The 14,825-nt window shown below is 41.8% G+C and overlaps 1 protein-coding gene across 1 annotated transcript in view; it reads left to right on the top strand.

Annotated features, from left to right (window-relative positions):
- Positions 1 to 14,825, top strand: part of MYO1D (myosin ID) — a 358,631-nt gene that overhangs the window by 198,126 nt on the left and 145,680 nt on the right. Inside the window, exons 18-19 of the mRNA XM_047833109.1 lie at positions 4,711 to 4,855; positions 5,402 to 5,506. Of these exons, the coding sequence (XP_047689065.1) occupies positions 4,711 to 4,855; positions 5,402 to 5,506 (250 nt within the window). The remainder of the gene's footprint in view (positions 1 to 4,710; positions 4,856 to 5,401; positions 5,507 to 14,825) is intronic.

Below are 14,825 nucleotides of genomic sequence, written 5' to 3'. Positions count from 1 at the left end.
ATCTTTTCAGCTGATCTTCGTTTTTGGCAGGCTGCCCTGAATCTGAGTGTGCAGTTAGTTACTCACAGCTCCCTCCCTTCATCACGTAGCCTGTTTGTTGCCACTGGGCACCAGGTACATTTAGCTGTGGCTTAGATACAGCCGTCCAGTGACACACACTAAGCTAGGAGTCTCAAATGTGGTCATGTGGCTTTGGGGTATTTCCCAAAGAACACGATGAAATAATTGGCCTACTGAATGTAAAAGAACTAATTTCTAATTCTGTGCTAAATCAGATTTCATCTTCTTTTAGAGTTAGCTCTGTATAACTGGTGGCAGATATCAAAAGATGTTTAAAAATGCAGAGGAAAAAAATGCTTTAATATGTATCCTATTTGCCTTTTGTAAAAAGAAAAAGAAAAGAAAAAGAAAGAGGAATGATACCTCATAAAAAGGAAAAAAATCAAACAGTAATTACTGAAAGCAAAATTACCTCTGTTCTCAGATCTAATACAATCAATGTTCACTGTAAACCTTGGCAGGCTTTTTAACGCACAGGTAAGTGTTTTTCAAGAACGGTATCTGTAACCTGCACTTTTGACATAATTTAAAAAGTAGCTAAGCTGTACATGAATACATGCTCACTATGGTTTTTTTTAAGTGAAATAATACGGAAATATATAGGATATCGAGTTGAAATTCTCCATACCTCCTCTCCTCTCCTCTCCTCCATCATATTTCCTTCCCCTGAGATAATCACTCATTAACAGTTAGTTTGCACCCTTATATATGTCTGTGTCTGTGCGTTTACAAACACATGCCCCCATGTAAGGGACAGCATGGTATAATGGTTAAGAACACAAACCCTGAAGCCTGGGTCCATGTTCGGTCTCTGTTGCTGCCTGGTTGTGTAACCTTGGGCAAACTAGATAATCTCTCTGTGCCTCAGTTTCCATACCGTATTACGGTAAAAGTAGCATAATAGTAGTACCTGCTTGTAAGGTTGTTGAAAAGGTTATGAGTAAATAGATCTATGAAGCGTTTCAGATAGTAACTGACACATAATAAACACTGTAGAAATGTTTGTTCATACTAAGAGTGTGTATGCATATCACATATCATTTGAGACTTTTTTCCTTTCTTTTTTTACACAAATAAGGTTATATGACTACTTAAAATTTTTGGAGGGGCACCTGGGTGGCTCAGTCGGTTAAGTGTCTGACTCTTGATTTCAGCTCAGGTCATGATGTCAAGGTTCAGTTCATGAGATCGAGCCCTACGTTGGGCCCTATGCTGGCAGCATAGAACCTGTTTGGGAATCACTGTCTTTCCCTCTCTCTCTTTCTCTCTGAAAAAAAAAAAAATTGGGGGGGGTGGGGAGACCTGTCCATGACAAGAAAGATCTATGTAGTATTTTTAATTGCCACCAAGAATTATTGATTTGACTGTGTCGCACTGTGACCTGTACAGTCTTCTTTTTAGATTTTGATGGTTTTGTATATGGCCTATAATTGATTAATTATTGCAAAATTCAGTTTATTCGTTTAGCAGATACTTACTCCAGGCCAACTGTGTCGTGGTCACTGGCCTGGGTTCCAGGGATATGGTGACAAAAAATAAAGATATAAGAGATAGTCCCAGCCTTCTTGGGGCTTAGGTTAATGAGCACTTTGAAAATAACGCATCTGCTGTGTCTGCTAACCTTGCGCACACACAGACACACGCACGTGTGCACACACACTAAATGAATCCTGCCAGTTGTGTTAATCTCATCTAAAGGCAGACTTTTTCTGTTAAGGGCCAGATAATAAATATTTTAGGCTTTATGGGCTACATATGGTCTCTGTCACATATTTTCCTTTGTTTTGCTCTGGTTTTGTCAAACATGTAAAAACTATTCTTAGCTCACGAGCAGCACAAAACCAGGCCATAGGCTGAATTTGGCACAGACTGTGGTTTACCAACCCCTGATGTAGTCACTGTATCCTACTTAATTTATTCTTAACTTTTTTGATCTGTGGACTACTGAGAAATTAAAGGATTCCACTCTGATCATGGGTTTTTGTTTGTTTTGTTTGTTTTCTAAAATCGCAGCCTGTCTAATCATGGTTAAGCTCGCTCCTGTTCCTCACAGTAATTCTTTTCCATTCTGGAAAGACTGGGAGCCTTCCTCATGCTCAGCTTTGCCCCCCTTACCATGTTGTCGAGACTGGTGATTTTTATGGCCTCCATAAACATGTGGTTGGGGGCTACATAGGTTTATAGATGACAGTTAACTTATCAGATGCCCAGCATGCCTCTGGAGTCAGTCACGTATAGGCCTTGTCCTGGGCCACTGTGGGTAGTGAAGAAGGGACAGACGGACTGGGCACTGAGGCCAAAAACAGACCAGCAGATAGAGCAAAGACATCCCCCCACTGAGAATAAAATTTGGAACCTGAGGGCTAATTGGGGCAGTTGCTCAGCAAGCCGCTTAGTGTTGTAGGATGTGCCCGTCACCAGTTGACCTTGACTATGACCACCAACTGCTCCCAGCCTGTCATTCTGCCAGCCTTTTGTGGAATGACCTTAGGACAGTCTGTCCCATTGGAGTGTCAGTTGGCCCCAGAGAGCAGAGAAGAGGATTGCACTCTTAGGCTGAGCCTTTACTTCTTCCATGGCTGTTGTGTTTGTATCCTGCTACCTTTGACGCTGTCTGCTGCAGCAGATGGCCCCATCTCACCATGGGCAGCCATTCTTTGTGAGGAGAACTGGCACATCGCCCACCGTGAGATCCTTCACCGCCTGTCCTGGCCACCAGCCCTGGCTACTTCAGGCCCAAGGACTGTCCGTACCATTTCTGCTGAAGAGGTTCCTCTCCTCCCACCAAGTGGACCGCACAGTTCAGCACTGAGCCACCTCACCAGCGGCTCGGGCCCGTCTGCCTCGAATCTCTAAGAAATGCTTCATGTCTTTCAGTTCATTGATATCGTTCTCGTTTGCTGGTGCTGCTACAGAGTTTTTCCTCGTTTTTATATTTATTTGGTTATTTCAGTAGGAATTTAAGAGAGAAAAACAAACCTTTAGGCTCAAGTCACCCTCTTGAAAATGGAATACATCTTGGGCAAGTCTTAGATGGAAGCAGTCTAACATTTCGTGTACCTACTTAGGGGAGAGAGCACCGCCTCTCCATGTTAGGTGCGTCTCATCCTCATGTCCTGAGGAAGCACAGCCAGAGAACCACCAGCCCGATTACTCCATCTGATAGAAAGAAGTTCTGGGGGCACCTGGATGGCTCAGTTGGTTAAGTGTCTGACTCTTGATTTCGACTCAGGTCATGATTTCATGGTGCGTGAGATCCAGCCCCGTGTCAGGCTCCGTGCTGAGCATGAAGCCTGCTTAAGATTCTTCCTCCCTCTACCCCTGCTCTCTTTCAAGGAGCAGGAGAAGGAGGAGGATGAGATGGAGTTGGGCATGTTGTTATTCTGGGTTTGCTTCCATTCCCCTGCTTTAAGACGGCATAAGTGCATGCAGGGCTCAGATGGCTCTGATAGAATAAAAGCTTTGTGCTTGTTTTTCTCAATCAGGAATAGATTAACTTATGTTTTTAGTTACTTGGGCCAACAATCTCAGAGTCGTCTTTAAATTCTCCCTTATTCTCTTGCTTCCACATCTAATACATCAGCATCTGTCCTGGCGTGTCCTTCAAAACACATCTTGGCCCAACACCTGTCTCTGCCTCTACCATTCCCTCTGCAATCCCAGCCATTGATCTCTCCCATGTGCATTACACAGAGAGCCTCCTACCCACTCCAGCCTTCTTTCACACGGCAGTTGGGATGATCCTGTAAAGCAGGGGTCAAGTCATGTCCCTTCCTTGTTCAGAAACTTCCAGTGGCTTCTAGTCTCATTCAGAGTAAAGGCCAGAGTCCTCACCATGGCCTCCGTGGCTGTGTGGATCTGTCCCTGGGCTCCTCTCTGGCCTCCCCACCTGCTCCCCTCCCCCACACCCTTCCTGCTGCAGCTTCACAGGGCTCCTCACTGGTCCCCCAACCCACTCAGCAGGTACACACTTTAGAACCCTTGCACTACTGTGCTCTTCCTGGAGAAGACGCTCTTGTTCAAATATCCACGCAGCCCCCTCACTTCCTGAATGTCTCTGCTCACAGATCCTGATCAGTGGTGCCCCCCAGACCTCCCTATATCAATAACACCCCAAACCCATTCCTGCTCTCCACTGCACCCCTGTCCTTCCTTCCTTGCCTGAGTTTCTCCATAGCACTTAGCACGTCACTCCTGCTTGTTGGTTTCTTTGCTGTCTGTCCCTGCTTCTAGAATGTAAGCACCTAGCAGAAAGGACCTTTATCCGACTGTTCACTGCTGGGCCTCCACCACCCAGCATCAGGAGTTTAGTAAGTGCCTAGGAAGCATTTATTGATTGAATGAGTGATGAATCCAAACTCTCTGTGCTCTAACTATAACTGTTAGGAGAACCCACGTATCATGAAGTTCTAGTTGCTTTCAGAACACACAAATGACAAAGAAAGTTATGCAAATCTTTGTCTAACAAGCTCTGTGTATATTTTGGAGATCTTTGATTTTTTTTTTTTTTTTTTTGGTTGTTGTTGTTGTTGTATTGAGTAGCATGCAAGTACTTTGGTTTAAATTCTGCTTAATGGCAGCTCAGTTATTTTGGGGAATGAATGGGATTGGGCTTGTAAATCCTAATATATTTCGTTTATTGACTTACAGATGGAGAGCATCCCAGCTCATCAAGAGCATGCCCGCCTCTGACCTGCCCCAAGTCAGGGCAAAGGTTGCAGCCATGGAAATGTTGAAAGGCCAAAGGGCCGACCTGGGACTGCAAAGAGCCTGGGAGGGCAACTATCTTGCTTCGGTACGTCCAGGAGAACAAAGTACAGTCGACTCCTGCTCCCTTTACGGGAAGGATTTACAGAAAGGGAAGAATTTTTCTGCAAGAATTTGTGGAAAGAACAAGACACCTACAGAAACTAAACTTCTATAAGTGATAAGATACTAAACAAAAAGATTTTGTTGCTTCTAACTGTGCAATATTTGATGTTTCTCCTGCTTTAAAAAAGGTTGTCTGTGTCTCTGTGCCATATGTATTAGGTACACTCCACAACCTAATTTTTACACATTTAAACATTCCCTTGCATAAGTCAGCAGCAATTTTTAATTACCACCTTTATATTAATTATTCCCAAAGCAACATTTCATTCTCCCTCCCATCCCTTATTTTAAAAATTTTATAGGCCCTCCGGTATTACTGTGACACCCCTTTAGCTGCTCACCATCTGGGATGGGAGATAAAAGTATGTGTGTGAAACTGAGCATGGTTACAAAGCAGGCAACCGAAAGATTCCCTTTTCATCTAAAATGCTAAGCAGACTCATTTTGTCATGTTTCCTTTTTCTTTCAGAAGCCAGATACACCTCAGACCTCAGGCACTTTTGTCCCCGTCGCAAATGAACTGAAACGGAAGGACAAATACATGAACATCCTCTTTTCCTGTCACGTCCGTAAGGTGAGGCGGGCTTGAAACAGACCTCCGTGGGAAGAAAAGATGCATTCAGATGAACTTAAACTAGCCGTGACTGCAGGAAGACATCACACAAGGTCCATCCCTAGCTACACCACCAGTGAGCTCTGCCTGCCTGTGGGGAGGCATGGGTGTAATGGCTGACGTGACTTCGGCTTCAGGGATAGGTTCTGAAGCCTTTGTAAGGGAAGTGGAGATTTTTGGTAACTGTTTCTAGGGAGGAACCTCCCCGAGATCAGGGATTTGTATTTTACTGCGTGTGAGTCTTTCCTAGCACGTGCCGGTCTACCTTGCATTTCATGGGCATTTAGTACCTTTTTTTTTAATTTTTTTTTTTTAATTTTTTTTTTCAACGTTTATTTATTTTTGGGACAGAGAGAGACAGAGCATGAACGGGGGAGGGGCAGAGAGAGAGGGAGACACAGAATCGGAAACTGGCTCCAGGCTCTGAGCCATCAGCCCAGAGCCTGACGCGGGGCTCGAACTCCCGGACTGCGAGATCGTGACCTGGCTGAAGTCGGATGCTTAACCGACTGCGCCACCCAGGCGCCCCTTTAATAATTATTTTTAATATTTTATTGATTTTTGAGAGAGAGAATGAGAGAGTGAGCACAAGTTGGGGAAGGGCAGAGGGAGGAGGTCAGAGGATCCAAAGCAGGCTCCGGGCTGACAGCAGAGAGCCCAACACGGGGCTCAAACTCACGAATCACGAGATCATGACCTGAGCTGAAGTCGGATGCCCAACCGACTGAGCCACCCGGCACCCCAGATGGTTATTTAGTATTTTTTTATACATGTTTTATTACTATTTTAAAGGAGGGGAGGGAGGAAGGACATAGGTTAGAAAAAGGAGAAGGACAGAGAATTTGGGAGGTGGGGGAAGGGGGACGTTATGAACTATGAATATAGTTGCTTATCTGAGGCAACACATGGGTGTGGACTGTTATTTACCTATAGATGATGGCCTTGGGGCAGGCAGAAGTGTGGAAGTTGGAGAGTGGAAGGCAGGGGACATAGTTGGTTTTTTAAAATTGTAGAATACTTGTTTTCAAAACATACAGAGGACATTGCAATAATTAATAAAAGCATTGTGCAAAATTAAGCAAATAAACTTCAAAATATTAATGAAATGGGTGAATTTAAGAAAAATATTTCCTAGCTTGACCCCAGAAGAAATATTGACAAATATGCCAATATATTCCCAAAGGAGGAAAGAATTATCTCATAACAAAAGCCCAGGTTTGGGTGATTTTACAGTTGTTTTCTTTCAAATCTTGAAACAATACACAATTGCAATATTATTCAGGTCAAAATAATGAAATATTTTTCCATTGTAAGTTTGGCAAACTTTAAGATGTTGATAGCAACCAGTGTATGCAAGAATTTAGAGGAAACACTGTTGGTAGGAGGCCTTTTGAGTGAATAGTTTGGCAATAGCTATCAAAAATTTAAATGCTCAGACCACTTAATCTAGGAATTCCACAACTCAGGATTTAGTGTACAATATATTCACACGTATATCCAAAAAATAGAGTTTTATATGTTGTAACAGCCAAAAAACTGGGAAAAAAATTACATAAATATATGATTAGACAAACAAATTGTGTATGTGCACCGTAGAATACAGTGTAGCTATAAGATGAACAAAAGAAGGATAAATGTTAAAGAAACTTGAAACCATGGTTTTCCAGTCACTCACATCAAGCAAGGGAAGATGGCGATTCCTAAGATACAAGAAGTAAATGAGTGAGCCCTGCAGTTAGCTGGTTTACTTCCTTGAGAGACTTTCTAGTCTGTGGATGAGTGGGGAAGCCAAGGCAGAGCTCAGTAGACTCCGCTAGTGAAACAAGAGAGCTGAGCTGGGAGACATCACACAGCTGGAGTTTGCAGAGCAGAGAGCCAAAGAACAGCATGCTGCATAGGGGGACCTCCAGATAGCCTCAGAGGGTCCACAGCAGGTGTTCATCTGGGCGCTGCTCAGCATGTGCATGTGAAGCAACTACCCAAGGTCAGAGAAACAACCACCCCAAAGGGTAAGAAGCAACAATGGCCAGCACTCACCAAGGGTTGCAAATAGTACCTGCTCCCACCAACCTTTGGAAAAACCTCATGATTCATTGGATACCAGGGAGAGTACAGACAGAAATCTTGGCATTGCTCTTAGGGAGTAATTAGCCCTTGACTAAATGCTGCCCTAATCCCAGCCAGCAAATCTTGAAAACGTGACCCAAAAGAACCATACAGTTTCCAAGAAACCTGTGCCCCAGAACAAATCTCAAAAATATTTATGGGAATACAAACTCTTTAGCACCCAAAAGATAAAATTCAGAATTCGTGCCATTGGATCCAAAATTACCATGCTTACAAAACAGCAGGAAACTACAACCTATAATGAGAAGAAAAGTCAGTCATTCGAACTGATCCAGGACTGACATAGATTATAGAATTAAAAGACAAGGTCAGGGGCACCTGGGTGGCTCAGTCAGTTGGGCATCCGACTTTGGCTCAGGTTGTGATCTCATGGCTCGTGAGTTCGAGCCCCGTGTCGGGCTCTGTGCTAACAGATCAGAGCCTGGAGCCTGCTTCGGATTCTTGTCTCCCTCTCTCTCTGTTCCTCCCCTGCTCACGCTCTGTCTCTTTCTCAAAAATAAATGAACATTAAAACAAAAAAACAAAAGACAAAGTCATTAAAATAATTGTTATGCATATGTTACGGATAGGGATAAAAAACAGCCTCTAAGGTCTTTTTTTTTTTTTAATTCACTTGATGAGGTTAACAGCGTGTAGATATTGCAGAAGAAAGATTTGTAAACTTGAAGATACAGCAATAAAAGTACCTGAAATGAGACACAATGAGAAAAGGGGGGAAAAAGATGCCACCGCCTTAAAAAAGAGCAAAAAATTAGGACCCTGCAAGACAATGTCAAGTGGCCCAATACATGTGCTTGTGGAGTCCCTGTAGGAGAGAAGAGAAGGGGGAAATTTAAAATATTTGAAAAAATAATGGCTGAAATTTTTTCAAATTTGATGAAAACTACAAACTCTTAGACTCAAGAAACTCAACAAACCCCAAACACAAAGCAACATGAAGAAGGCTGTACCAAGGCACAACATGATCAAATTGCTTAAAAGCAGTGAAAGAGAAAAAAGAGGGGCACCTGGGTGGCTCAGTCGGTTGAATGTCCAACTCTTGATTTCGGCTTAGGTCATGATCTCACAGTTTTGGGGATCGAGCCCCACATTGGGCTGTGTGCTGACAGTGCGGAGCCTGCTTGGGGTTCTCTCCCTCCCTCTTTCTCTGCCCCTCCCCTGCTTGCTCATGCTCTCTCTCACAAAATAAATAAGCATTTTAAAAAGAAAAAAGATTGAGGAGGAAGATGCGGATGCATCAGATTCCTTGTCAGAAAACAATGCAAATGAGAAGACAGTTGGATGTGAGAGCTTCTTGTACTGAAAGAAGACAAAGGCTGTCAACCTAGAAGTCACCACCCACCGAATACATCTTTTAAAAACCAAAGTGACACGGGAGCGTCTGGTGGCCAAGTCTGTTAAGCATCCGACTTCAGCTCAGGTCACAATCTTACCTTTTGTGAGTTTGAACCCTGGGTCGGGATCTTGCTGTCATCATGGAACTTGCTTTGGATCCTCTGTCCCCCTCTCTCTCTGCCCCTACCCCGCTTTTTCTCTCTCTCTCTCTTTCTCTCAAAATAAATAAATAAACTTTCAATCAATCAATCATTCGATCTCCTGAAAAGACAATTGCATACCAATGCTCATAGCATTCTTCACAGTAGTTAAGGTAGAAACAACCCAAATGTCCACAGACAGATGAATAAAGAATACATGTATCCACATGATGGAATACTGTTCAGCCATAAAAAGGAATGAAATACATGCTACAGGGTGGATGACCTTGAAGATATTATCTGAGTGAATAAGACACAAAAAGACAAAGATTGTAATACACTTATGTGAAGTAATAGATTAGTTGCATTGATAGAGAAAGAAAGTAGGATAGTGGTGACCCCGGGCTGGGGTATTCAAATATTCTGAGGAAGAAGAGATCACCTCAATACGATACAGACTTTTTAACAAAATAGACAGTAACTTTTTTTAAACTCCGAATGAAATAAACATCACCAAGGAAAGCTTGCTGACAGTATGTTGGAGTCTAATTCTGAACTCATAGATCTGGAAACTCTTTTAGAAGTAGACCTGGAGTTGATCAGACAATCAAGAAATGGTTTTGCTGACCAGAATCAGACACAAAACCATATATAAGCCACAATGTCAATTGGTGAATTTCACAACAGAATGTATCATTTTATTGAATTCTCATATCTACTATCTAAGGTACTCCCTTTCTAGTATCAAGCTATATGAGAAATTAGTAATCAGAACAGTTGACCAAAGAGCATTGAATGGTTGTAAGAATTATGTCATCTACTACGGAAAAACCTGATGTCTGATTCTGTCGTTCCAGTGATGACAGTTTGATGTCTGACAGCATGTCTCTACCTGGATCCTGCTGGATAAAAGCTGAAAAATTCTTAGTCATGCTCCTATATTTCTAAATTCAGTGGAAAATAATATTTCTTCATACTATGCCTTAAATAATTTATTTTTTTTTATTTGAGTATAGTTGACATGCAGTGTTACATCAATTTCAGGTACAACATAGTGATTCAACAACTGTCTACATTGTGCTATGCTCACTAGCTATCATAGGTCACCAAACCACACTATTAAATATCATTGACTGTATTATCTATGCTGTCCCTTGTATTTCCATGACTTTTTCATTCCATAACTGGAAGCCTGTTTCTCCTACACCCCTTTATGCAAATGCCCATCCCTCTCAACCCCCCTACCCTCTGGCCACCATGAGTTCGAGTTTGTTCTCTGTATTTATAGGTCTGACTCTGCTTTTTTTTTATTCGTTTTTTATTTTTATTTTTTTTAATATTTTTAATGTTTATTTTTGAGAGAGAATGATAGAGTGTGAGCAGAGGAGGGGCAGAGAGAGAGAGGGATACACAGAATCCAAAGCAGGCTCCAGGCTCTGAGCTGTCAGCACAGAGACCAACGTGAGGCTCAAACCCACAAACTGTAAGATCATGACCTGAGCCAAAGTCGAAAGCTTAACCAACTGAGCCACCCAGGCGCACCATTTGTTTTCTTTATTAGGTTCCACATATGAGTGAAATCATATGGTATTTGTCTTTGTCTGTCTGACTTACTTCACTTCACATAATACTCTCTAGGTTCATCCATGTTGTTGCAAATGGCAAGGTCTCATTTGTTTTTATGGCTGTGTGATATTCTATGATAGATATCTCACATCTTCCTTATTTGTATAATACTGCAGTAAACATAGGGGTGCAAATATCATTTTGATTAGTGTTCTCATTTTCTTTGGGTGAATAACCAGTAGCAGAATTATTGGATCATATGGTATTTCTATTTTTAATTTTGTGAGGAATCTCCACAGTTTTCCACAGTGGCTGTACCAATTTACATTCCTACCAGCAATGCATGAGGGTTCCTTTTTCTCCAGATCCTCACCAACACTTGTTATTTTTTGTCTTTGATTCTGACCATTCTGACAAGGTGTAAGGTAATATCTCATTGTGGTTTTGATTTGTATTTCCCTGACGATGAGTGATGTTGAGCATTTTTCACGTGCCTGTTGACCATCTGCATACATTTGGGAAAATGTTTGGGTCCTCTGTCCATTTTTTAATCATATTGTTTGGTTTGCTGGTGTTGAGTTTAGATAATGCCTTTTTTAGAAACTTAGCAATCCCAAGGACATGCCAAGGTAAACTTGGTATGATTTCAGTAAAGCCCTTTCCTTTCTGCTTTGAGTCTTTCTGAAACGACCACTTTCCATTAACTACAGTTATAAAATGTCCTTAAAGGTGGGAGATGTCTGCAAATAGCTCCCTTCACCAATAATGTGTTTTCTGTTGGTCTAACTGTCCAGGGGAACTTTATCTCTGGCCCCCTGTGGTGGTGACTAAAACTATAAATAGATTCTTTGGTTGAGGATTGCAGCATGGGGAATAGAAAGAAATAAGATGAGCTCTCATCCAGTAGTGAGTCTGTGAGCCAATTTTTCTATTACTTTATGAATTTAAGAGAAAGAAAAAGAGTGTTCCTATGCCATAATTATTTTAATTAACTTTGAATTTATAAATTTATATAGACATGTTAAAATTTTCTCTCTGCCACTTAGATTCAGCTGAGTTACGCAACATAAAGCTCTTTCCTTGGTACATGATGTCCTTGCCACTCACTTGCTCTGTTTTAAGGATGATTTGAGTTGTTAAAACCCAAGGTAGAGATTTATGACCTGTTCTCCTTAGAAATTCCATTTTTATGTAAAAAGGACTGTAACATTTCTAAACAGCACTTCAATAACATTTCTGCTTTGAGGTTTTGGTCTTCTGGTTTCCAGGTTAACTCATGGACCCATCACAGAAAGAAAGTCCTCTCCACTTTACCAGTGTGCTCTGTTTGTTGACTCTTGTGTGAACTCATGAAATTATGCAACAAGCTTTCCTTTTTCTCATGTTCTTGTGCAACGCACATGTATTTCCTCATGAGATTTTGCCCAAGAGGAGGGACTGCTTTTACTTATTATTCAGGATCCACTGTAGATGCTCTGTAGTCTCCATACTCTAAGATGGATACAAATGATGAGTGGATTAGTGTTCTCCAACATGAGTTTCACAGGCCAGTGTTGTGTTGAATGTATATTAATTTGTCTTTGAAAAGGATTCCTTGTATCATAATTGGGAAACGCTGGGTTCAGCAGTTAAATATACTCTTTTAAGGGCAGAATTCTCAGAACCTTTAATATGTTCATGGGTTACGAGTATCCCTGGGGAGGCCATGGTTTGCAGCGTTCCTCAAACCTACCTGACTTGGAACCCTTTCTTTCACGAAGCCTCATCTGAGGTTGGTGTTGTGTAGAACCACTTAGAAAAAATGCTGACACAGAAGCTCCACAGTCACCTTGTTTCAAGTCTTCTGACAAGGGCCACCTCCCTTTCATGGCAAAAACCATTACTGTGTGAAGTAAATAATTACTACCAAGAGTAGTAATTGCCACTTGGACTCTAGTTTCCTCTTAATTACAGATACCATTTTTCGTCAAGTTGAAGGCTGAAAAATATGCTTTGGTTCAAAAAGAAATGTTTAGCAAATTGACTGATTTCTAAAACTATGAGGCAGAAGGGAGGAGACCATAAAATTCAAAAACCTAAATTTGAGTGTGCTGTTTGCTACCCTGCTGTGTCCCGTCTTACCTGTCCTAATTTAGTTAGCTGTGGATCCTGCCAAAGGTAACGGTGTGTTCAAATTTATCTCTGACTGCTTCACTTGCATCTTGAAAATGTGGTCTTGGGAGCAGGGATGGAGAATATATAATCACAAGTGTGGCTTCCCCTTTACCTTGGGGGGAGGGGGGAGGCGTTTAGTGTTCTTCATTGTTTTGTTTTGTTTTGCTTTGCTTTTCCTTCTGAGGAACTTTTTCCACTGAGGAACATGACATTATAGTGGTTCAGAAATTTTTTGTGCTCAGTTTTGATTTAACTATTCCCCAAATCTAAGATTGAAGCATCCCAATTAGCATATAGATCATTCCTTGTTTATGAAATGTTCTGAGGTTAATTCTACCTGTTAGGGAAAGATTTACCTACAAACATGGGCATACTCTGACTCTCTCTGGCACTCTACAGAATCACACAGACATGTACATTTTCTCCCTATCCCATTATCTAGATTTATTTTCTTTTATGTGAAATTATTTTCACGTATTAATTTCTTATCTATCTCAACTACTAGACTCAGATTCTTATAACCAAGGGCTTCATGTTGTTCCTTTGTATATCATCAGCAGCTTATAGAGTGCTTAAAAATGCACATGGCAGGGCACCTGGGTGGCTTAATAGGTTAAGCATCTGACTTTGGCTCAGGTCATGATCTCACAGTTCGTGAGTTCAGGCCCCACGTGGGGCTCTGTGCTGACAACTCAGAGCCTGGAGCCTGCTTTGGATTCTGTGTCTCCCTCGCTCTCTGCCCCTCCCCCACTCACACTCTCTCTCTGTCTCTCAAAAATAAATAAATGTTTAAAAAAAATGTACATTGAGGGGCGCCTGGGTGGCTCAGTCAGTTAAGCGTCTGACTTCAGCTCAGATCATGATCTCACAGTCTGTGAGTTTGAGCCCCGCGTTGGGCTCTGTGCTGACAGCTCAGAGCCTGGAGCCTGCTTCAGATTCTGTGCCTCCCTCTCTCTCTGCCCCTCCCCTGCTCATACTCTGTCTCTCTCTGTCTCAAAAATAAATAAAAACATTTAAAAAAATATTTTTAATGTACGTTGCAATTTTGGGAAAAAATTATCAAATTATTTAATTTAAGGAAATGCTTACCAGTATAATTTTTTTCTAATTAATAGGAATCATGTGTTGGATTTTAAATGTAGGAAAAAATGGGGCACCTGGGTGGCTCAGTCGTTTTAAGTGTCCGAATTCAGCTCAGGTCATGATCTTGCAATCCATGAGTTCGAGCCCCGCATTGGGCTCTGTGCTGACAGCTCTGAGCCTGGGGCCTACTTCGGATTCTGTATTTCCCTCTCTTTCTGCCCGTCCCCAACTCAGCTCTGTCTCTATCTCTCAAAAATGAATAAATATTTAAATAAATAAATACAATCTTTTTAAAATGTAGGAAAAAATTAATTCAATATCATTTTTAGCTGTCCGATTATAGAAAGACCCTTTTCTCCATGAAAGTGTGAGTCTATTTTTAAGGGTAGCTACGACCAAGTAATACGGAGTTGCAAGTACAGACACAAATGTTTCTCCTAGATCCACCCGGGACAGTTCCCGGGGCCAGTCAGCATTCTGTGCAGAGTATTGTAGTGATGGCTGCTGCTGAGGATCCTGCCCTCCAGAGACATAGACTCTGAAGGAAAAGAGTAACTCATGGGACAGACACTTCATGAGATAAAAGAAAATGTGCAAATAAATCTCAACAGTTCCAACCAGAAGAAGAAAATAATTCCAGATGAGCAATCCATGCGCTTCTACAGTGCATGCTATGTTAGGGAGCTTTTTATTAAAAAGATAGCTTAACTGATAGTCTTCCAGCCTCAGAAACAAGAAGGCCAGAATCCACAGTTCCTCTTTCTTCAGTGCAGAAATGGTTTTCCAAGACCAAACCAGGCAACGGGGACTTCAGCTGTTGAGCAAACGTGCTTTCATTTGCCACTGGGGAAATCTGTTTCGCACATTACGCAACC

Source organism: Prionailurus viverrinus, chromosome E1, assembly GCF_022837055.1.
Source record: "Prionailurus viverrinus isolate Anna chromosome E1, UM_Priviv_1.0, whole genome shotgun sequence".
Lineage (NCBI taxonomy): Eukaryota > Metazoa > Chordata > Mammalia > Carnivora > Felidae > Prionailurus > Prionailurus viverrinus.
This window is presented reverse-complemented; position numbering and strand designations above follow the sequence as displayed.